Below are 24,839 nucleotides of genomic sequence, written 5' to 3' on the forward strand. Positions count from 1 at the left end.
TACTAAGTTATTTTTGAACTACATATAACGTAGAGTGTCACGCTGCTGGATTTGCAACACGTCTTGTTGCGGCCGGTTTCATCCGGCCCAAGATTACGATTTCACTTCCGGTGGGGAGGGGCGCTAGCAAGGAGAGGAAGCTACGAGGCCTGCACGAAAAGAGCAACTACAGACTACAGGAGTGGCACTATTACTTCATACTGAGATGAAAAATAGGGCTCGTTGCTATTTTAGTACACGAACAAATGCATTGTAATTAGCACCACGGTAAGCCTATTTTCACGACTTCAGACGTGCGTTTTCACCTGCATCCGGGCAGCGCCGTGGTTGTCACTCCTCAAGACCCCTTATTGCACCAGGATCAACAATAACAAGTGTCGGCTTTAGGAGCCCTAAAACTGAAGGAGGCCCGATTCTGCAGTGACTATGATGACCTGTTTCCGTGCTTTCAGGTGGTGAGAATTAGGCCCGTTGTGCCGTGGGCAGCATGAGCCAACAGCCAAAATCTCATCTCAAACTATAGCCACAAAAACGCGGCCAGAGCGGACCAGAGACTGGACATGGTGAGTCGACGTTCTTATACATGCAGACAAGCCGTTGCACACATCATTTTTGTTTAAATAACCATTATAGTCGTTATTTAAACAAGCCTGATCGTGGCAGTATTAATGAACGTAACCATGATGTGTGTATCAGAGGCCTAGTGTTCCTGCCTTTTTGACGCTTCCTTGTTTCATAATGTGTTGTCACGTCGCGTTTAAATGCCAGAATATCTTGTTTTCTACGATTTCGTACTCCTATATTTTGTTGGGCATGGATATCGCCCCCTGTGGAGTTGTACTGTTGTAGTTTCTCCTTCATCCTCGCTAGAGACCTCAAGGAAAATTAGGCTATCGTCTGGTGGTTTGCAATAAGAGCGAAGGTATTCATTTGAAGAAGTAGTGCAGTCCAATTTGCTGTCCGAAGCGCTGTGGCGTTTTCGGGAAATCAAATTGATCGTAATCCTTTTCAGATTGTGCCTGAGCGAGCCTCCGCCTCGGTGTGAAGTATGTACATTAAGCAGCTCGCGACGTGTTGTGACTCATACAAAGAATTCGCAGGCTCAGGGCTCGCGACCGTGCAGCAGCGAGAGACAGACTTCTGCCTTCAGTTCTCTTCCTCGTTTAAATGTTTTATATATAGACGTAAACAAATACCATGCAAACCTTCTGCATTCAAGGAAAACTGATTTGTGAGGACAATAAATAAAAATGTGATCTTTGGTGTTGTATATAAAGTGATGCCAAAAGGCCTAGCTCTGTCATGTCAGTAACCCCCAACTAATTTTTTTAAACACTTACTCGTTTTTGCCACTCTCTCGTTCTCATGCTTTCTTATATAGGCAGCAGAGGAGGCCTCTCTGCGTATTCTTGAAAGTCTTATGACAGAGTTTTTCCACAGCTGCACTACCAATGATCGCAAGAGAGAAATTGGTGAGTCTGAGTCTATACAAATCTTTTGGCCAGTAATAGTTTGGGAAGGCTATCAACTCTGATCTTTAATGTTAATGGCCTAAGTTTAAGATGCAAATGAAGCCCAACACTGCTTTATGAAGGTCATCTGCTCCACTGAAATTGTTAGGCTCAGCTTTTTTTGAATCACAAACCTATCAGATGGCAGTCTGAACATCATTACATAAACATTTCCATTCTTGACTTAACAGTTCTGAACTGCAACTTATAAGTGAGATATTTAAGCAGCTTCAGATTTTTGTTACTAATTTTGTCAGTCATGCTTTGTTAAACCTAAACTCCTTTTTATATTAGTAATCCAGTGCGTGTGCAACAACGCAGGGAGAGTGGGCACATTTATGCTGTAATAAGGGTTCACCAGTGTGTGTTAATATACTATAAGGTCTTTAAGTCTTTTCGCACACAGATTTGGGCAATTTATCCTATTCTTCCTGGCAGATCCTCTCAAGCTTCATCATTATGGATAGGAAGCATCTATAAACTGCCATCCATAGGTCTCTCTATAGATGTTCTAGGGGGGTTAAGTCTGGGCATTGGCTGGGTCCTCAAAGTCAGTCGCAGACTTGTCCCGAAGTTACACAAGCATTGTCTTGTATTGTCTTTGTACTGTCACACCAGTCTGAGGTTGTGTGCACTCTGGAATAGATTTTCCTCAAGGACCTCTCTGTATTTGGTTGCATCTATCCATCCTTCAGTCCTGACCAGTTTCTCTGTTCCTGCAGCTTGAGAAGCATGTCAGTCTGAGTCCTTTAAATGTAGTTTAACAAAATCCAAATGGGTTGTCCTATGCCTCTTCCTCAAGAGTGACTTGTCTAGTTGCTCTGTCATAAGGGCTTGATTTATGGAGTCTGACCAGCAGGTTTTCTAGTCTCTGCTGAGGACATCTGAAACCCTCTTGGTTTTTGGTCACCTCCAAGGCCCTTCTTGCCTGGTTACTCAGTTTGGCGAGACAGCCAACTCTAGGAAAAGTCCTTGTGGTTCCAAACTGTATTTCAAATTATAGAGGCCATTGTAGTCCTGAGAAACTCAAATCTTTAGAAATGGGTTTATACTCTTATACAGATCTCTGCCTCATCACATTTTTATCATGAAGGTCTACAGAGCATTCCTTAGGCTGTATGGATTGACTTTTGTCCTGACATGCAGTGTGAATTGTGGGACCTCTTATAAACTGTTTTGTACTTTTCTAAACTCTGTCCAGTCAATGCAGTTTGCCACAGATGGACTCCAATCACATTTTAGAGATATCTCAAGGATAATTGAAGCTTGACCTCAGTTTGGACAGCCACAGCAAAGGTTCTGAACACTTAGTAAATGCGTTTTCAGCATTTTGTGGCTTTTTACAAATAAATTAGCAAAAAAACATTGCTTGGAAATTATAGATAATTGAGTGTAGATTTGAATTTTTTATTTAATCTGTAATAAAAGAATGTAATTTAAATAAATGATTTAAAATGAACTCTATAATGCAATAAAGTGTCAAAAAGGGAAGGGGTTTGCATACTTACCGAATCCACTGTATGCAGATGGAAATCACAGTGTAGTGTTTTTGTCTTCGTAATACACAAAATAAAAATAAGTGGCACTGGATATTGTACACGTCCTCATCTACCAATACACACACACACACACACACACACACAGCCTTTTAATTTTTAGACTGAAATGTTTCTTGCCTTCCCCCCTGGCTATCTGAACACATCGGGAAGGTATAGGTCTTTTCTTTCCAGCAGTAGCTAGTAATTTAGTCCAAACATCAATCAGATGGTTAGCTATGTGTTCAACATTCACATATAGGGTTCTGTGATGTAAGGTACTAATAAAAAGTGATGAGTAAGACTGACCCTGGCTTTAGAAAGCTTTCATTTGCTTAAGACATCCTGTTGTGCATGACAACAGATATGGTGTGGTGTGTAATTGTGCACTGTTGAAGCCACTTATAAGGTAGGTGTACCTTATTTAGTGGTCAGTGAGTGTAGGTGTCTTTAATATAGTGTATGCTGAGTGTAGATATCATTTTATTTCAGGTCATTAGCTTAGTTGTTCTACCACTCAAACAAGTTCTATATGCTGTTTTGGTGTTGCACAGTAGACAGTGTTACCTTAGCCACATGCTAACAGTATTGTAACAGTAATACACGTTAAGTATTGTAATATCCTTCAAGTAGTCCCTCACCTGAGTAATTTTTAGGTTTGTGTCCCTTGTGGGGAACTAATGGTATAACTAACTGTTGCATTGTTCTTTGCAGAGGAGCTGCTGAATAGTTTTGCTGGACAACCTGGCTCCTGGAGGCACTGCTTCTACTTCCTCTCCAACAGCAGAAATGAATATGTCATGATGTACAGCCTCACAGTGTTTGAGGTCAGCATATACACACCTCAACATAAGCGTGCACATAACATTAATTGCATAGTGTAAATAATTTATAGTTACTAATAATTTGTAACCGTGTCTCGATGCAAAGGCTCACTGAGATACTGTCAGTCTTCATGCATTAACCCTGATGTTGGCTACTTTTTAGAACCTGGTGAACAAAATGTGGGTGGGTGTGGCCAGTGAGGACAAGGCAGAGCTGCGGAGCTGCTTGCCAAAGCTGTTGCTATCCCAGCATGCTCAGTTGCCCTTCTTCATCAGAAACAAGCTGTGCAAAGTCATTGTAGACATCGGACGCCAAGACTGGCCAATGTTCTACCAAGAATTCTTTAGCAACACGTTACAGGTACATATGACACGCCTGCTTTGAGATCCTGTACTTTGGTTTTGGATCACAATATGAAGTTTAATGTTCAAGATTATTTTTTTTATATATGAGTGTGCTTCTTAACCTTTGCAGAAATTAGGTAAACATGGTAGGATGCTGTCTTCAATCTAGCGGTACATGACAGTGACTTAAATTCTTTCAATGTGAGGTTAACTGTCTAAAGATATTTCTAAATGTTATTCTTGTCTTATTAAAGCAGGGAAAGTGAAATGTATATCCTTCACCTGGATTTTACAATTTTTTTTGATAACTTGCATTGAGCCCAGTCTTGTTGCTTGTGTGTGGTAGTTGGTACAGTCCCCTTCATTAGCTCCACTGGGCTTGGTCCTGCTGAAGATGACGTCAGAGGAGCTGGTGTGTCCAAGGGAAGATCTGAGCGTTGCCAGGAAAGAAGAACTGAAGAAACTCTTATTGGAGCAAATCCCCACTGTACTAAACTTATTGACTGGTGAGGCCAATGCTCATAGCATGCCGTTCAACTGAGAAATTGAATTGTCTAAGATCTTTTCATTATTCATGTAGATGACAGTTCCCAAAGGTTGTATCCCAGGTTGGGTCTGTGTGCACTGAGTGTGGTTATGCTAAATTGGTGAACGTGTTCTGGTTGTCAGGTATTCTGGAAACCATTTGGGACAAGCACAGTGTTACAGTTACAACTCCCCCTCCATCACCCACATCAAGAGATACAAGTAAGCCACACTCCCTTCCCTCTCTGTATCTCAATAGCGTCTTCCCTCGTTTGATTTCTTGGAGTGCTCCCAAGAATTTGACAAAACGCTGTCAGCTTTCACATATTCCTTTCTAAGGGCATATGTGAAAGTGCCGTTACGCAGTAGGCTTCCTCTATTGGTGTCTTGGAGAAATGCCTGGTATCAGCTGCTTCATGCGGGACCCTGCAGTGGATGTGTGTCTGTCTCTCTCCTGCCATGGCCCATGGCCGGCTTCCCTAGGTGTGCTGGTGGGAGACGGCCCTGCGGCGGGGCTGGAGCTGGAGAGTGGCACGCTGTGCCTGCTGGCGCTGGAGTGCCTGGCTCACCTCTTCAGCTGGATCCCGCTCTCCTCCTCCATCACACCCGCCCTGCTGGCCTCCATCTTCCACTTCGCGCGCTTTGGCTGCCAGCTGCCAGTCAAGGCCAAGCACCTGCCCACTTCCAATGGGGACTCCGCCCCCAGCAACTTCCTAGCCAATGGGAGCGAGGGGCAGGGAAGGACGGGCCAGATGGTGGGCCATGCAGATCGGGCCCGGCTGGGCGTCATGGCGATGAGCTGCATCAACGAACTGATGTGTAAAAATTGTGTCCCTCTGGACTTTGAGGAGTTTCTGCTGCGCATGTTTCAGCAGACGTTTTACCTGCTGCAAAGACTCACAAACTCGCACATCAACACACACACGGTCAAAAACAGACTGCAGGAGCTGGATGAAAGGTAAGGTGGCAAGCAAAATAATGCAAATGTTCACTTGTGTACACAAACTAATCATGCACATACACAAGGACAGCAGTTTCACAATGGTGGCTTCCTTCTTCTTTCTGCCTGACTTTAAAAAAAAGAAAAAAAAAACTTTCCCTCTCACTCATGCCATCACACTCTTTCTGTTGTTCTCAGTTACGTGGAGAAGTTCACGGACTTCCTGCGACTCTTTGTTAGTGTCCATCTGAGGAGGATTGAGTCCAATGACCGGTTTCCCCTTGTGGAGTTTCTGGCTCTGCTCTTCAAGTACACTTTCAACCAGGTAAAGATGGGAACACCTGAACAATGCTGCCTTCGCTAACAGCTGCACTATGTAGTCTGTGTTTCAGTACTCCCTTCTAATGTTGCCACTTTGCTTTACAGCCAACACACGAGGGCTACTTGTCCTGCCTCGAGATCTGGAGCATATTCCTCGACTACCTGACCACGAAAATCAGGAGCCGCCTGGCCGACAGAGACAGTGTCTTAAACAGGTTTGTGAATATGCAGCCCATAACTGGTGTGATGGTGCCCAACATGGCCACAAATGTCACAAACGCATTTCTGCATTGTTCAGAGCCCTGGGTGCAGGAATCAGGTCAGGATTGACTTTACACTACTTCAGCTGTATCTCAACGTGCAATTCAGTTGCTAAACTGAACAGAGTTTTGTTGTTTTTTTGTTTGCAATTAAGCATTAAACTAGCATTTTTTTTCATTCACTTCCCCAAAACCTGCACCTGAGAATCTGTTAAACCCAAATAGCTTAAAACAAAGATCACATAAGTAATGTACATCTTTGTGTGTCAACTGAAGTTTCCACAAGTAGACAACTTCCCACCGTGCTAACAGCTGCTGCTGCATCGCACCTCATTTTCACCAGCTTCAGCTCAGCATGTTTTCTTTAACAGTAAAGCTATTGGCCATTAAATTCGTGGGAAGGGTCGTCCCATGCCCCCAAGGGGTGTTCTCCTGCTCCCTCTGGGACAACATGGTGCCGCTTCTCTGTTTTGAGGACTGTTTTGTTGTGGGGCTCCGTGCAGCTGCGTCCACTTGGCTGGCAGTGTGGTGTGTGGGTCTGATCATTTCACCCTCATGCTTGCCCTGACCTAATGGAAGCGATCATTCTCCAGAGGCCTGGATGCCTTCAGGAAAGCTCGAACCCGTTTAGGTCATGCCTAGACACATGGCAGTGGTTTGTCTAGTGTTGGTGCCTGTGTGCGTGTGTGTTGGAGAGCAGATAAGTGGGGTGCGTTCTGGGTCAGGTAATTTTTGGGCTCTGTGTTATAGGTACAAGGACGCCCTGGTCTTGCTGCTGAGGGAGGTTCTGAACCGGATCCAGTTCAGGCTGAACCAAAGTCAGCTGGAGGAGCTGGACGACGAAACCCTCGATGATGATGTAAGTGGGTTTGTAGCCAGCTGTTCTGCACTAACGCCATCAGATGTGTGTTTGGATGCCAGCAGCTGGTGGGCAGAATTTCTGGGCTGAACTTTCTTTTGCTCTCTGGTTGCTGTAGCAACAGACTGAGTGGCAGCGATATTTGCGTCAGAGTTTGGAGGTGGTTGCCAAGGTGATGGAGCTGCTGCCGTCTCAGACATTTTCCATTCTGGTAAGTTTGAGTGCGTGTGTATGTGTGTGGGCCTGTTTGTTGGGGGGTGCACATGATCCATCCATCTGTTGTCTTTCCTTAGGGCTTTTGTTTCTGATGCTCTTTCATCAAGTCTCATTAGGTATTCAGAATGCCTAATTAAAATACATGCTCACATGAAAGCAAGTTCATTCTTCAGCGAGTCAGAAAGAAGGCTGATGGGGTGGATACAGCCCAATCACTGATGTCAACACAAATTGTCTCTCTCTCTCTCTCTCTCTGTGTGTGTGTGTGTGTGTGTGTGTGTGTGTGTGTTTCAGTTCCCAGTGCTTCAGGAGGACTTGGATATTTACCTGGGACTGCAGCAGTTCATTGTTACTACAGGAACCAGTGAGCCCTCTTTATTTTTGACAAATACATAGGTTTATGTGTTTCTCACACACATGCACCCTTGTATAAATAATGTGTGTATGCTGTTAAATGAAAGGCTGGAGGCAGGAGAGGTGGTGACTGGCTACAAACGATGTGCTCTCACCCTTGTGCCTGATCTAGACAGTCAGTGCACCTGGAGTGGGTGATGAGCAGTCATTGCAACTGCTCCTCCAAATCTAGCCTTTACTCTGTTGCTTTGTTTCATTGGACTGTTGCTTGCCTACAGGTATAGTATATTAATTTCTCCACATCCAAATCAAAGGTAATTCCAATTATGTAAAATTAGCTTAAATACATACTGTAGGTTTCTATATTGCCATTCAGTAGGCACCAGTAACCTGTTGTTTACAATGTAACTTGCTTACTGTGTAGTTTAATGTTTTTGAATGTCCCAGTTATTCAGATGTATGGCTGCCATGTGGTGGGTTGGTCATAAAGCATCGCAACCCTTCTGTGTGGTGTACACCTGAATTATGGCTGCGGTCGTGGGGCAATTGCTTGTTGTCCTGCTTACAGCTTGCTGATGTTTACACTTAACAAGCAACATGTAACATCACATAGGCGCTGTGTCGGGATGGCTTTGGAACAAGCACATTCTAAGTATGGATAAAATCCAGAAAGCATGGTAGTGTATCAACATAGAAAGATTGGCACTACAGAAACAAATGTATTCTTTTGGCTGTAGTAGGAAACAACTCTTCATACAACTCTGTTGGATCCAGCACCACTCTGTTGTCGAGTCAGCATGTTTTGCCTGCTTACTGTAGTTTGTTTTGGGGTTTTTTTTTGGGTTTTTTTGGTTTTTTCCCTTCACGCATCACATGAGCATACTGAAGTGAGAAAAGGGGCAGGGCTCTCAGTCCAAACACCCAATGAGGGAGTCATCTGTCACAATGTGAATTACCAAAAACTTTGTCTTTGTAATGCTCTGCTTAAAAGGCCAGCTTTTAAAATGGGCCTGTATGCAGTTCCTTAAATGGGATGAAGTTGCTTTTCTTTGACTAGAAAACAGATACGTCGTAAGCTGCAGGATAAGCAAGCTGTAGAGACCACTGTGTGTGTGTGTGTGTGCATGTTCATAATTAGACGTGATGCAGAGAAGGTCTGTAGGAGAGAAGTTGTGTGGTGGTGAATTCCTCTTTCTTTGTGTTTGGGTGTGAGTGTAAGAGTTGGTCTTTTCAGTGTGGTGTAGGTGGTGTCAGTTTTGGTTTGTTGCTTGCTGATGGCTTCTTGACTTGCTTTTTTCAACCAAGCCCTTAAGGATGGTTGGTTGTTTCTTCAATAATTCTAATTGTGCAGTAGATAGCATTTGTGGATAGTGGGCCACTTTTAGCAGTGAGATGTACCCCTCTTCTGTGACTTCTCACTAGGCTTAAACACAGCTTTCAAAAACCCCTTATGTCTTTTTGAGATGTTTATTGTTGAATACATAATGTTGCTTAACGATACCATTTCCTGTTTTTTTTTTTTTTTGTTTTTTTAATTTAGTTTTTTTTTATTTTTTTTATGCTAAACAATTGCGCAGTATGAAGTTTCGCATTGGCATATTTCTTAGAAGAGATGTCTGTGAAACAGCTGAGCACAAGTATAAACCATGCAGCAACAATTTTAATAAGGGCCAGATTGGAAAAGGGATTGAAATTCTTTTGTGTTTGTGACCCTCTGTGTATGTTGAGCCTGTGGATGAACTGTGTGTACATGTTTCTCTGTGCAGATCGTAGGTTGAACATCACAGCGGAGGCTGACTGTAGAAGACTGCACTGCGCACTGCGAGATCTCAGCTCTCTTCTGCAGTCGGTCGGGCGCCTGGCAGAGTTCTTTACCGGCGATGTTTTCACTGCTCGTTTCACTGATGCCCGGGCAATCGTCCAGAGGTCAGCCACCACTTTCTCAGTGCTCAGCCCAACGCTAACTTCTAGCTGCTACCTTATAGCAGGTTTGACTGTTAACCCTAAACTGCTGAGCCATCTGGTTTGTCTAATATACTCCACATGTACTCTTTCTTCAAACGCTTCATAACTGCTGATCCCTTTAATTTCCAACCAGGATAATTTGGTTATCAATCTTTTTTTGCCAGATTTTGAAACAGACTTGTGATTTTCACATTTCTCATTATGGTTTGGTCCCTCTGAACAGATTCCAACAAGGCCATTATTAATCCAACATGTATTTTATTAAATAAAAGTCAGTATCCCAAGTTCTATCTAATCCCTTCCAGTACCACCTTCAGTTCATAATGCTGCACCTCTAGCCTAAATCCTAACCAGCTATCAGTAACATTTTGTTTTGAGAGCCTTTCCATGTGGATTATGTAGACATTCCTGTACTGGAGTTCAGAGGCTGGGCATGTCATTGTGATCAAAGTGTTTTAGGCCAAACTGTCGCTGATGTTTGCTGTCATAATGGGCGCACACTGTGCAGAAGTGGGCCTTTGGCTGCCCTGCCCTGCCCTCCTCACAGGCACATGGGCCACTAGCATATCAGGGGAACTTTGAAAAACCTGCCACTGTTCCTCCAATAACTCCGTTCTTTAATATTGATCCTAAATGCAGAATCCAGTGTGGTTACTGGGTTTGGAGTCGGGCTGCACATCTTTGTGGGGCCACAAGAGTGCAGTTGGCCATGCTGTGATGACAGGGACAGGATGGCTAGGTTTGGGTTGCCAGCAGAGGGATTGAGTAGGTCATGCAGAGTGCCTGGAGCACATTCGGAATGCAGTTTTTGTGGAGACAGCAAGGAGGGCAATGTCACAACAACAGCAACATGGATCCAAGTGGCAGATGTTTTTGCATCTGTTTAAAGCAAAGAAACATACTGACCCAGTGGCCCGAGGGCTTGAAATTCAGGTTCAAGTTTGTGTTAAAAGTGTGTGTGTGTGTGTGTGTGTGTGTGTGTGTGTGTGTGTGTGTGTGTGTGTGTGTGTGTGTGTGTGTGTGTGTGTGTGTGAATTCCTGCCCTGCCAGGCTTGTGGAGGTCACATGTTATGGTTCACAGATCAGCCTCTATGATGTGGAGATGGCTGTTCCTTCAGTTCTTAAACCAGACCTCATTGACGTGTAAGTACACACAGTTTATAGATGAGCTCCACAATTTGGCTATTCCTTTTTAATACATATTTGTGTGTACACCTTTTACACACATACATATGTTTTGTTACTCTAATATAATGAATTACCTCTGTGTAAGAATTAAATTATTATTATTATTTTTTTTTTTTTTTGCAGCCATGCTCAGTCATTGGCTGCTCTGCAGGCCTACTCTCATTGGCTGGCTCAGTTCTGTAGTGAGGTGCAGCGGCAGCAGGATCAAACGCAGTTTGTTGACCTCATCACCTCCAGCATGGCCGCCACCACCCCCCTCATCAATGCCAAGGTAACTGCCCTGCTGCCAGGGCCTGCTTTTACCTGGGGCATTCCTGTGATGCGTGTCTTTGCAATATTTCCCGTGGCTGCAGCCCAGCTAGCCTTACAACTGTGGAACAATGAGCATGGGAAGGGCTGCATGCTCAGTAAACACTACTTTCAGATCAGCTGCCTGATCATATTCTCAAGTATTTATTTATTCTCAACTTTTTTAGGTGTTTAGGAAGTTTTTAGCTGATATTACTTCCTGTGGTAATGGTTCTCTTATATACCAAATCTGCTGTGGGGACAAGCTGATGTTTTCTTACACTCCATTGGTGGTGTAGGTTCCAGAGAAACTGCTGTTGTCTGCGTGCCATCTCCTGGTCTCCATGGCAACAACTGTGCGGCCCGTGTTCTTGGTGTCATTGCCAGCAGTCCAGAATGTCTTCAATCTGATCACAGAAAACCAAAATCACAGACTGCCTCAGGAGGTGCGTGTGTGTTAGTGTGTCCATGTCCTGTATGGGATTTGCTTTGGAATTTAAATGGAGCTCTTTGGTATACATGCATAAAGTCTCATGATGAGTTTCCTGAAAGGCTTTTTCCTGAAAGATGTTCTCAGCTAATTTGTCTGTGTCTGTGTGTCTGTGTGTGTGTCAGGCTTATGTGTTGGTTTGTAGGGCTCTGTCCAACATGCTGCTGTTGCCGTGGCCCAGCCTGCCTGAGGCAGAGCAGCAGTGGCCAAGCAGATCAACCAGTCATGCGCGGCTCATCAGCACCATCACGCATCAGTACCGCCTCCAGCCCCGCCCACCAAACCACCATCCCAACAGTGAGTGCATTAGCCTTTAACCCAAAAATAGAAGAATACACACAGGCTCCAGTGCTCTCAAGCATAGCCAGCAGTTGGTCACCAGCACATACCTTATTGTACAGTTTGGCCCATGAACTTAATATGAGGTTGTGTGCAGTTTTACACTATGAATAATTGGTCAGTAACTGGGCATGGAAATATTTCTCTAGATACACATTTCTTTGTATTTGACTGTTTTTTCATGCTACAATGGAAATGTTTCTGATAGAATTCTATATCATATCCTCTTTTTAATGCCATATTTATCACGTCTCTTCCATAATGAACCAACACAAAAAACACTGCAGGAAAATTCTAGCTTTCCACAGAAAAGACATGAACCTCTCTTAGTTTATCTTTTAGAACATCTTTATTTGATCTGTATCAGAGGAATGCAAGCAACTTTGCATGCATGGATTAATCCAACACACAGTAGTAAACAATACACGAGTCAGAAGTTCTAGAACAACCCCATTTCTTCGGTTTTTGCAAACATTTAAGCAGTTCAGGTCCTGTGAAGAACCTGAAATGATACAAGCTGCCTGAGGTGCCTTTTAAAAAATGAACAATAAACTGAAAAATGTAAATCTTGAAAAGGTCTTTTTCAGGAAACAAATCGTTGGTTAATAACTGTTCTGTATCAATGTAATTAAATGAAGGTAAGAGCTTGAAAATTAAAAATGCAAACAGTTCCTACAGGTGTCCAGGTTGTTACAACCCCTCTGTCATGTATAAAAGCAATATTGGAACAGGCAGAGCAGTTTTGGGCAATATTTCACTGCAGGATATAGTATACTGATTCCATAAAACATGTAATTAACAAAGGAAGGTGGTCTATTATAATCCTTAAGTGTATAGATCTATTAGAGAACTTTCTATGAAAGTGACAGTGGTTCAAACATCACTTGAAAACTGGAGGAAACATTTACAAGAAGAGGTCTGGTAGACCAAAATTGAATCAGAAGACAAATTTGAGCCAACAACTTGAATAATGGATGGTATCACAGGATTGCACCTTCAAGACCATCTTAACACTGATGAAAGTACATATGCCTCAGTTTAAACTGTGAATAGTAGACCAAGCTGCAGGTTTGATGGGTCAAGTGACAATAAGAAAGCCACTTCCAAAATAGCAAAACGAAAGATAGCCAGGGAGAGACTTGTCTGGGCCATGCAGCACTAAAGAATTGAAGGTCTTATGAACCAAAATTTAGTCTTCTGCTCATCAGAGTTTTATGCTGTTGAATAGGTGAAAGGATGTTTCTGCCGTGTGACCCTAGCAGTTAGACTTTCAGGGGAAAGCATGATAGGCCTTTGGCTGGGTCCAGGGTTGGCGACAGTGACTGGTACCCTGAACCAATGGGGAATCTGCAGTATTCTGCAGTACCCTCTGTTCTATGGCTAGTTGATTAGGGGTTCATCCTAAAGCAAAACGATGACCCAGAACATAGTCTATTAGAAAACAAGAATGAGACAGGCTTCAAATCATGGAATGGCCATCATAGGCTTCGACTTGGTTTGGGATGAACTGGCCAGAAGGTTGAAAGCAATGCAGGCTCCAAATGCAGTACATTTGAGGGAACTTGTACAACAATTTATTTATTTATAAATACAACAATTTATTTATATATATATATATTTTTTTTTTACACTTTAATTTGAGTACATTTGAGATATTAAACCACATAAATATCAATAAAACAGGAAAAAATGGGGTGTTCTGAAACTTTTGACCAGTGTTATATGCACAAATATAATTAAATGTTTCATTTGGGCAATTGTCATATTATTAACTGGGAATTAGGTGAAGTGTAATAAGTAGACTCTCCAGTCAATTCTCTGTATGTGAAAAGGTAAAGGAAACCAAAAATATGTAATGGTTGCATTATACCGGAAATATGCTAGCAAAACTTTTGCAATATCGGTCTTTTTTTTTGTTTTGTTTTTTGCGCTGTAAATTTTCATTACATAATGTTTTTATCTCAAAAAGTAAATTTGATGGGAACAATCTGCGTACTGCAAAATATGCAAATTCTTTATCCAATCTATTTTAATTTTATTGCTTTGCAGAACATAGTTAGAGCCATGAGCTTGTGGCTATGTAATCATCCCCAACCTTTCTGCACAGTGTTATTTCTCGGGTCTGGTTTTTGGATGTTAGTCCAGTGCTCCTCGAGTGAGCTTGCAGCATAGGGTGAAGGTGAGCCCGTAGTACACGAAGGCATGTGAAGGAGTAAGATTTCTCCTCAGCACAGGTTTTGGTCCACATCTCAGGACACTGAAGTAATATAAGAAGGATTATATGACCTCTAGAGGGCAGCAGAGAGTTGTTTGAGGGGAAAGCCTGGCCAGTTTTCACACCTCTCAGCAAATTAATCTGTCTTGTGCCTTCTTCAAACATGTCTTCATGGTTAGTTTATACATCCAAAACCATGTGAGTTTTAAAGGAGGCCAAGAATGTCCCTGGTGCCTGTAGAAATTTGGAAAGTGCATGTGATTATTCCGTTTGCTACACTTCCCCCATACATCCTCATACCTGCCCACACTACTTTTTTCCTTCCCAGGTAAAGTGGTGCTCCAGCAGACCCTGTGTGTACTCCGGGATCTCGTGGACAGCATATCGGGAGAAGCCACCAAATCCCGTCAGATCTGTTACCAGAGCCTACAGGAGTCTGTCCAGGTCACCCTAGCCCTGTTCCGTCTGTACATCCAGCAGCCTGGTAAGACCCTGGTCATCAAATTGGCCCCACCCCCAACTACTATCACCATGCTGCCACTGAGCCATGGGACTTTGCTGCTTTCTATCGCTACTTTGCTGCTACTTCTGGTATGACATCTTATCCATGGGCTTTAAAATGAACACTGACCTGTCACCAGTTGCGGGTGACGGTGTGCTTTAGTGGAAACATCAAACCACTGCCCAGTGGCAGGTAGCTTTTGGAACTACAACCAGTTCTAACGCAGATCAAATTGCTGTGTAAGAATATGACCCTCACTGTTCACTCTGATTTAAAATTTTTACTGAGGGCGAGAAGGAATCAACCCGCAGAAATAAAAACAGCAGCCTACAATAGAAAAATCCAATGATTTTAGCTGTTCTCCTGCACATTGTTTTGCCATTAAACGTTCCTCAGAAATTGCTTTTAATGAAGTAATAAACAATGCAGTTCTATGACCGCTGTTGGCGGTTCAGTTTGGATCCTCCTTATTCTCCCTGCTCCCCCGACCTCTGCTCTATGACCCCAATGGCACCACTGCTTTGTATGCTACCAGCACCTAAATCATTGTCACTTCTCAAGTCTGCTCTTGTGTTTGTGAAAATGCAGTGGCACAAAAGTAATACAGTGCTAACATTTTGTTCATGAGAAACGTGTTGATTGCGGTATGTTTTTAACCATAATTGTACTGTTCCTGTTCTCCTGTGCTTTACCCCCGCCCTGCCCCCCCCCCCCCCCTCAGATGTGACGGATGAGGTGCTGAGTTTCTTCCTCGCATTGTTCCAGGCTCTGCGTGTGCAGATGGGGGTAGCCTTCACCGAGCAGATCATTCAGACCTTCCTCAGCATGTTCACCAGGTACCCCTGCCAGATGCACCGGCACAACCACCCAGAGGCAGAGAACATGCCGGCTTTGCTGACTACACGCAGCCCGCTGCCAGCATGCCTCAAATTCCAAAAACACTGCAAACCACTGTAGCACTGATACTACAAATCGGTGCTTAAAACATTTGTGCACTAAAAAGTGTTAAACAGTACATTTTGTATTGATTTCATCTATTTACTTTATTTGCCATTGATACTCATTCAGTGCTAAATTAGCATATGAAAGTTTCTGATGAGTTATGTCCTGTGCCTCAGGGAACAACTTGCCATCAGTATCCTGCAGGAGGGCAGTTCTGGCTCTAAAGTTGTGCAGAAATTCCTCAAGATTCTTCAGGTAAGAAAGTAGAACTATACACAGCTATGTTTTGGATGTTTTTTGTTTTTGTTTGTGGTGCTTTTGCACCTGTTAAGATGTATATGGTGTATGAGCAGTTCCTAAAGTGTGTGCGTGTGCGTGTGCGTGTGCGTGTGCATGACAAACGTGCATGTACAGGTTGTGGTTCAGGAACCCGGTCAGACCTTTAAGCCCATGTTACCCAGTATCCTCAGTCTCTGTATGGAGCAGGTGTACCCTATCGTGGCAGAGGTAGGCCATTCATTAGCACCTTCATAGCTTTCCAGCATCCTGCCAGGGCCCAGTGAGAGCACAGCCTGCTTCTGCCCCACAGCGCTCCTGTCCTGACGTCAAAACCGAGATGTTCGAGCTACTTTTCCAAATACTCCATCACAACTGGAGGTTCTTCTTCAAGACCTCGGTCCTGAGCAGTGTGCAGAGAAGCGGAGCTGAGGAACACATGGAGAACCAGGCACAGTTTATCGCCGCTATGCAGGTATGGAGAAGACCGGCGACCAGCTGGGCTGAAGCGTGCACTGGCCATGGAGTGGGTGTGCTCTGACTTGAATGTTTCTCATGGCCTGCAGTTCAATTGGTAGTAGTTTTTGCCATGTATCTCATGCAGTCTCATTTGGCCCGAGGTCCAGCTGATATGCTTTCAGTTGACTAGAAAAGAATGACTTATTCATATTGGTGTGTACTTTTGCCCATAAGTCTTTGAATCTGTGCCTGAACACAGATATTTTTTGTATTTAGTGTTTTTCTGTGGAAATTGCAGTGATGGTCACAGGAAAAGTCTTCTATTCAGTTGAAATGCATTCATTCCTTTTGTGTTTCTGAATGGTGAATGATTTGGTTGACAGGCTTTTGGACAGTCTTTCCTTCAGCCAGATATCCACATCTTTAAGCAGAACTTGAGCTATCTGGAAATTCTAAACACCAAACACAAACTTTATCACAGGGTGAGATACGCTCACTTTTATGTCAAGTGCAACAACTTTTTAAAATGCATATTCTTAACAGAATATAATGTTATTGCTATATACTATCGATATAATATTGGTTTACTTGTATATGTTTGTTTCACATGCCCCATTCTGCGTACGTTATCAGAAGCTGTTCCGGAGCTCCATGCTGTTCCACTTCATAAATGTGCTGCTGCAAGTCCTCCTGCACAAGAGCCATGACCTCCTACAGGATGACATCACCCTGGCCCTCTACAACATGGCTGCTGTAGATTTCCCAGCATTCTATTCCTCCTTTCTACCAGAGTTCCTCAGTGGCTGCCAGGGTATTGACCCTCATCAACGCACAACACTTACTCGCAACTTCACACCAGAGAGGGTAAGTGCCTCTGAACTTGTGTGTAGATACACTTTAAAATAAACAGTTACAATAAGTGGGATTTTTTTTTTTTTTAAAGCCATGCACTATAGGCATCATCACTTTATGAAGTAGATTGCTTGATCTACAGTGTAGATTACTTGTCCATCTGTTTCTAGTTTATGCACTAGCTAATAAATTCCTGTCTTATTCTCTGTAGGACCTGCCATCGTTTTCTCAGGGAGTGTACAGATTGGTGAATGACCTGCGCTTTTATAGACTGTGCAATGGAAGCCTGCCACCTGGGACCCTAAAACTATAGCAACATGCCCCATTCACCGCACAGCCAAGCCATGGCCCGTCCATATAAGGATGTAGATCACTTCCAGTTCAGTGATCGTCACACCCTTTGCCAGGGGCCAGCCTATGATCTCTCAGTAAGGGAGTGTCCCTAGACCCACACCCCTTTGCCATGGGGTTTTCTAGTCAGCTTGTTTTATGTTTATTTCAGCAAAGTTTCATTGCCAATGATCATGAGGCCAAAGTTGCACTGCTGCAATGGAAACAGGAGAACTTTTGGATACCGAAGCACTCTTGATAGGTTCAGAGTCGGATGGAAAGCATTGTGATGGAGTCTAAACTGATCAGACACTTTGAAAGCGCTATGCTTTGATCTTCATGGTTCATGCGGAGTCCTCATAGAGGGTTAACATGGAGCAGTCAGTTTTGAACCCTTTTCTTTTAAAAGGACTGAAGCAGTTACAAGCACTTGGATGCAGTTTATGGCAGACAAATAAGGAGTGAGTACAGTTTGAGGTGAAGTCGAGTTTGTTGGTGAGTGAATACAGTTTTAAAATGGACTGCTATAATGCAGAACACTGAGTTCCTTTTCCTCCCTCATATGTCTAATTTTAAGGCCTTTTGTTCATCTCTGTGGAGACGGACTCCTTTCATATCATTCCATCCTGATCCAGGAGACAGACATTCAATAAAGTTTTATAATGAAACACCTGTTTTTTTGCTTTTTCAACTTCATCACTTTTTAATCATGTGCCTAATTTGTTAATTACATGTAGATGTAAAGTCACACAGGTGTTAATTTCTTCTGAGGGGGTATTTATCCTGATTATGTTGCTCTAGAGGGATGTGAGGGTTGTTTGGCTGTTGCTCCACTGAGCGCTAGGGTGGATTGCACCGTTCTAGTAGGCTAGAGGGTCCCTCATCTCTGTGGGGCAGTACCTGAGCTTTGCTGGAGACATAAAAATAACAGAATTCATGGTTTGTTCAGGCAAATTCCTCTTTTACGGCGTAAATTTAAAACCTCCATGTTGACTTATCTTCATATTGACATGTTATGTTGGCCACTGTCTTCAAATGTTCGTTCATAGATAGATATAGATATCTTACAATACAAAATTGGTGAAAGCAAAGGCACGGAATACTTTACTGCAAACGCTTATTTACTTATTTAGAAAATTTGCTATCTAGTGGGCTGTGTTCGTTCCTGCATATAGGCCCTGTCCACTTGTTCCGTGATCAAGGGTAATATTTGTTTTGCGACCTTGGATCGTTGTGCGTGTTTCTCAGTATTTGCTTAAAGGCCTCATTTTCATGTTCTAGGCTCTCCAGAACAAAAAACACCAAATAAGAAATTATGATTTATGAGTGATTACGAGTGAGAAGAAAAGCATCCAGTCCTTAAAGTTTTCGTCGAAAGCAAATTTAGTAGTTTAAGTTGCATTCATCAGATAAACTAGATTAAAACATTTTGTAATAAAATTACCAATGCCACAGTACTGTCAATTAAAACTTAACGTAATCAAAGAAACGACCAAAGCCATAATGAAGTCAAAAAACAAAAACACATTTTAACGATAGTATAAGAATTTTTGTACTCTTTCTTGGAGTCCTATTTCTATACGAGGTGGAATTTCGCTGTATCTGTCTTTTCTACGATTGTGCTCCGCGTTTGAGGAAAAGAGTCCGTGTGTGCGAGCGCGCGTTGTGGTGCCCCCTCCCCGCTGAAAATTCCTAGCCTTGCAATAGCGTTCAAGGCGTCGTTCTTTCGCATGTCATTTCTTTACATTTGTCAGCTATTATTCTCTGACCAAGCGCAAATTGGACCCGTCAGGTGAATGACCGACTGTGTGTGTAGTCACTTTACACTGATCAGTCTCAACTGGGTCTATGAGGGATTAAAAAGTACATTTTTGTTAGTGCCCTGGCGTCTCTGTAGGGCGTTACATTTGGATTCTTGACTCTTAACTAACACATTGAAGAGTCTGCATTAATTTTATTTTTTTTGCCCACATACCGGTTTATGTGATTATGGCAGCAGTTTCACACCGTTTCGTAAACCGTTTTCTCCTTCATGGAGTGCGAGCTAGGAGTTCCAACCAGAGCCTCTGGTGCGCCCAGCGGACTTGGTTACATGGAAACGCACGGAGCCATAGTGCTATCTCAGGTGTGCGTCATTCAAATGGGTTTTGTGAGAGTGTGTAGGTATTGGTTACAGTATTTTTATTTTTCCGATGTTATGCTTAAAATCACTTCTGTGAAGATTAGATCAATAGCTATTTGTGCAATCTTGAGCAATTCCGTGATAATGATACAGAATTCATTCGAAGCCGCATGTAGTAAACAATCCCTGCACGGAAAACAGAATTTTGAATCCATCTGAACTCTTGCTCACATTACAACTGTATTTTAACTTTACACCGTATTCAAATTTCAAGATCATATTTGACTATTTTAATTGTAATACGCTGTGTCTATTGGTTTCTCATTGTGGTTTATTGATAAAATGAGTTAATTCTGTTATAGTGATCTTGTGTTTTCACGTGCTTTCAATCTAGTGTGTTCGGGGACAGTAGTCATGTGTGACAGGTTCTGATTAGCATATTGTACGATAGTAGATGACGTCCAACGTGAACAATACATTTTATGGAACGTTTAGCATTTATGTGGTACTGTTAGGGGAAACACAAGACAATTACAGAAATTATAGAAATTTCAGGTAGGCTATATGAGTCCCTAATTTGCAAAACAAAGTTATTTTATATATTGCCTGCTTTAATGTCAACTAATACTTGAATAGAATTAGTTTAAATTAATAAATGTCAATATCATTAACATTTTTATTAGGCCTATGTGGTTTGCATTGGCGCTAATGTCCCGGATGCTTATTGCCTTGCAGGATTATGTGCAATCCTAAAGCCAATACTCTGATTGATTGTCTCCTGACCTCATCCTTTCCTTCCTTATCTATGTGAAATATTATTCAGCACTCAAAACAACTCTCACTTGAAGACAGCATATCAAAAACATTAAATGCATGCTTCCTTTTTATTGGTGTCACAATGCTGAATGACTGCTTTCCTAGATAACCAAATACTTTCTTTGCCTGTGTGCTGGATTGGGAACATTTGTAGAATACTCTTAATTTTATCAAGGCTGCAGGATTGACTATAGCGATCAATTGTACACCATGTTTACCAGGATGGCCTTAAACCAAGAGTACATGAATGAGCACATATCCACATACTTGTACGTGATGGTGTGACAGTAGGTACATCTGAGCTAGTACAATTTGCTAGCCGACGGTTTTTGTTGTTGTTGTTTGTTTTTGACTTTGATTTTTTTAAAGCTTTTTTTTCATTAACCGAGAGACATGATGAAACTCGGAACGCCGTAGGAGACGCTAATGACATTAGGAATCGTGTATGAGAATAAAATAATTTAATTTTAAAATGATAAAACACCAATGTTTCACTTCGTACTTAAAAAACTACATATGAAAAGAATGGCCCCAAGACAGACTCCTTCAGCACTCAGGGGATAACCCCTCGTTGAGTTAAGGACTACCGATAGCAACGTTAAAGCGGATCAAAATGGAAAAAAAAAAAAACTACTGGGGATCATTTGGTATGTTTAGAACCACTACCTTCTTAGCTTTAATGAACCTTAATACGGTTAAGAGGCAAATCTACTTGTTTATGTCCCCGTTTAGGCAGAAGAGGGCGCTATTGTCCATCCCACAAATGCAAATTTAAACAGGAAATATTGATTGCAGACAGCAGCCTTTTACGTGTCATTACTGGCTTACATATTACTTAGTCAATATGCGTTGTTTTTGCATCAGTATTTCACTTGTGAATCGTAAATTAAATTCTTATATAGATATTCCTGGTGTAAAAGAGAGGACTTTGGTTGCCGTAAAGCCAGATGGTGTGCAGAGGCGTCTAGTTGGTCAGATCATTAAACGCTTTGAGCAGCGAGGCTTCCGATTGGTCGGGCTGAAGATGGTGCAGGTGAGTGAATTCACCATGTTTGCTGCCATAGTTATGGCTTGGGAAGGAATACGGAGGTGGTGTTTTGTCATAACTGTGTGCGGTTTGCATGATTTGAGTGATGATGAATCACTCGTGTTGCAGGTGTCTGAGGAGTTACTGGACCAACATTATGTGTCTCTTCATAAGAAACCTTTCTATCCCAGCCTACTGCGCTATATGACCTCAGGTCCCGTGGTTGCCATGGTGAGGTTCAAGCTAAAAGCATTCCACACCCAATATGCTTGTCATGTCCACTCAAGATAATGATTGTATTGGTGATGGTGAGATTCATTTAGACCTCAAACCTGTATCTTGCCTATTAGACAAACATCCCATCAAAAGGGGTTGACCTCACAGTAGTTGGCAGTGTAATGATGACAAGTCAAGTGAGTTGGACAGGACATTGATCCAGACCTGGTGCAGGATTATGAATTCTGAGATCTGGATCCTGCATGATGGAATGCAGTCTTGGATCCAGATCCCAGTTTCTTAACCTAGAATTGTGTCAAGATGGGCATGTCTTTCAAGAGTCTCCCTTCTCACTCAGGGCATACTTGCACAAGATACTGGTCATTAACTACCCTAGCACAAAGTTAAAAGGAAATCAAGACAATGCCCAGTGTAATGTTGTGAGGGTAACCGTAACAATGCATTTGCTTGCAGGTGTGGGAGGGGCACAATGTGGTAAAATCCACACGTATGCTTGTGGGAGACACTAACTCAGCTGAAGCTATGCCGGGAACTCTACGAGGAGACTTCAGTATTCATGTTAGCAGGTACACACACACACACACACACACACACACACACACAGACAGACACACACAGACAGACAGACGTATGCATAGGATCTTGTTGCCAACAACCTAATGTATTAGAGCTTAACATGTCAAAGTGTTTGAAATCTAGTACTTTCTATTCATGCATTTACAGAAACTGTGTTACAAACTACAAACCATTATAGCATATAAGCAATGTTGGCCAAAATGTATACCTTAGAATAGCAATCTATTTACTTTAAGAACTGCTTCAAACCTGCAGCATGCAACGATGAGTGGCAATAATCACACAAGATGACTTTTTAGCTGAACTGAGCTTCAAACTGGAATCCACATCCTTTGGGTGACGATGTAATTAAAATGTGCAAGATTTCCATTTTTTTTGTGAAACACTCATCATATAACAAACAGTAGGTGCTTATAGACATGTGTATAAAGCATAAAGTATACATGATGAATTATAACTTGTTTTTAATCATGTGTCCTCAAACCTTTGCTTGGCAGTGTGTGTGTGTAATGTAGTGTCTCTGCTGTGTTGATGTTGCAGGAATGTTGTTCATGCCTCTGACTCCACAGAGGTGGCACAAAAAGAGATCTCACTGTGGTTCCAGTGCTCCGAGTTGATTGACTGGGAATGCTGTGACCATGGCAACATCTACCATCCATGAGCGACGGTGTGTGTGAAATGTGCAGGCAGCGTGAATATCAGATTAGTGCCTGTACCATATGCTGACGTGCTCCTTGGGAGTTTAAAAGCTGGAGCACTTAATATGTTGCTTCTGTGTAAATTATTATGATTGGAAACAATTGCCTACATTTGTGCAAATAGTTTTTATCACTGTAAAGAGCTGTAAACAATTCTGTCTTTTAAAGGCTCTGTAATAAATAGCAAATTCTGTTAATTTTGTAATTAAATTTATGTGATTATTGCAATTGGAAACAGTTACCTAAATTAATGCAAATGCAAATATAGTTTTCATCATTATAAAGACAGCTGTAAAAAATTATATATTTTGATAGACTTTTGATAGACTAATAAAGATGTTAATTCAAATGATAATGGTTTTCCATAACAATGCCAAAACACAGTCATTTGAGTCTAGAGGCAGTTGAATATTATAATTTCTAGGTTGCTGAAAAACATTTTAAAGGTATATTAAAATTTTAAACTACAAAAAGTACAGCGATTCAGAGTCAAAATAATCACACGTTTGTTTTTTGTTTTTTTTTGTTTTTTTTACAGTCAAGAACATCCTTTTATTCAATCAGTTAAAGGTGCTGCTCTTTTCAAACTGTTTTTCTTATTATGGAAAAGAAATTGTAATTAACACATGCATTTCACCATGAGCTCTGGAGGGTGTGTCTAGAAAGAGGGCAGCTGCTTTTAGGGTTAGTGAGGAAATTGGGGGACAGGGCGAAGGCTGCTGGGAGATCTATTCTAAACGCATCCCAATGCCCTACACACTTAAAACAAAACAAACAAGCCAAAAAGGAAATAGAAAAAAATGTTCAAAGACGGATGGTCAGTGCCAGAGAGGGACAGGGCTCTGTGAGGGGTCTTTCCACAGCCCTATGGCTTGCACATACTCCGTTCTCTCATAATCATGGCTGATACTGCTGCTGGCTTCATGTGCTCAGGACAAGGAAATATTTGCATATTTATCTGGGAAACAGGCAGGCTGCTGTACTAAAGCCTGAGTTTTGCTTTTGCTGGTGGCTTTTCAAGGCGTCTAAATTGTCACTATCGTCCATGTTCTGCAGCATCTAGGACCACGTCACTTTGGTCTGAGGGCTTGGCTCATAATTGTAGATTACGCTGGGATTTTGGTTGGGAGTTCCAGATTCTTTTACTTCTGAGTCTGTCTCATCCTTGGCTGGACCCATTCCGTTATAAGGTGCTTAGTCGTTTCAGGTATTTTTCCACTAAGTGTTTAAAATAGCTGGTCTCGTACAACCACTAAAAAGGTGCATCGTCTACGAAAATTCTCAGCGCAACATCTTTGCTGCCTAAATATGCAATATTGACAAAAAAGCTTAAAACAAAACAAAACCAAAAGATTAAAAAAAAAAAAATTTGGTAGAAAAATTAAAATAAATAGAATCAAAACAAGAGTTACAAACCTATTCTTTCCCAGCAGCCAGATTCTTTCCCATCACCCATCAGAGGACTTCCTATGTCAACCAGTTTCTTCCACGACTTCATTCTATGCAATTCACTGCTCCCTGCTGGAATCTGTCCTCCCTCATGCACCCTTTGATTGGACATCCCACCAGAGCCCATTGGCGTAACTTGTTCACTTACATTAACTGTTCAATGGAGAAGCTGAAGAGATCGGTATGGTATACAATGTGAAGCATACAGACAAGAATAACATGTGAGCTAACTGCATTCTGCTCAGACAAACGTTTTTGCATTTTTTTTTAAAAACCCCTCCATTCAGTGAAAATGGGGTAGGGGACAGGAGATGGTTATGCGACTACAGACTACTCCAGTGTCCAAGAGAGGCAGAAGACAAGAGGACAGGAAGGAAA

The 24,839-nt window shown here is 42.2% G+C and overlaps 2 protein-coding genes across 6 annotated transcripts; both read left to right on the top strand.

Moving 5' to 3' along the window:
* The first annotated feature begins 111 nt into the window (after positions 1-111).
* On the top strand, positions 112-18,204 carry xpo6 (exportin 6). 4 transcript variants are annotated; one of them, XM_081711062.1, is made up of 26 exons: positions 112-267; positions 453-563; positions 1,382-1,472; positions 3,761-3,873; positions 4,034-4,231; positions 4,562-4,721; positions 4,885-4,962; positions 5,173-5,698; positions 5,879-6,005; positions 6,107-6,216; positions 7,012-7,120; positions 7,239-7,331; positions 7,631-7,700; positions 9,457-9,616; positions 10,706-10,798; positions 10,967-11,114; positions 11,431-11,577; positions 11,747-11,918; positions 14,504-14,659; positions 15,399-15,513; positions 15,796-15,874; positions 16,034-16,126; positions 16,209-16,370; positions 16,738-16,836; positions 16,988-17,218; positions 17,418-18,204. In XM_081711062.1, the coding sequence occupies exons 2-26, from the start codon at positions 561-563 to the stop codon at positions 17,517-17,519; spliced, it is 3,435 nt and encodes a 1,144-aa protein (XP_081567188.1). In that variant the 5' UTR covers positions 112-267; positions 453-560; the 3' UTR covers positions 17,520-18,204. The 4 variants fall into 4 exon arrangements, with proteins under 4 accessions (XP_081567188.1, XP_081567189.1, XP_081567190.1 ...); XM_081711063.1 differs by lacking the exon at positions 1,382-1,472 and having other exon boundaries at positions 113-267; XM_027006618.3 differs by having other exon boundaries at positions 114-563; positions 5,224-5,698.
* An 800-nt stretch (positions 18,205-19,004) lies between these two features.
* Positions 19,005-23,265, top strand: nme4 (NME/NM23 nucleoside diphosphate kinase 4). Of its 2 annotated transcripts, none has more exons than XM_035526220.2 (5): positions 19,005-19,661; positions 21,377-21,507; positions 21,631-21,732; positions 22,192-22,304; positions 22,855-23,265. In XM_035526220.2, the coding sequence occupies exons 1-5, from the start codon at positions 19,526-19,528 to the stop codon at positions 22,973-22,975; spliced, it is 603 nt and encodes a 200-aa protein (XP_035382113.1). In that variant the 5' UTR covers positions 19,005-19,525; the 3' UTR covers positions 22,976-23,265. The 2 variants fall into 2 exon arrangements, with proteins under 2 accessions (XP_035382113.1, XP_081567201.1); XM_081711075.1 differs by having other exon boundaries at positions 19,533-21,121.
* Positions 23,266-24,839: the final 1,574 nt, after the last annotated feature.

Source organism: Electrophorus electricus, chromosome 3 (assembly GCF_041902795.1).
Source record: "Electrophorus electricus isolate QZ-2024a chromosome 3, ASM4190279v1, whole genome shotgun sequence".
NCBI lineage: Eukaryota > Metazoa > Chordata > Actinopteri > Gymnotiformes > Gymnotidae > Electrophorus > Electrophorus electricus.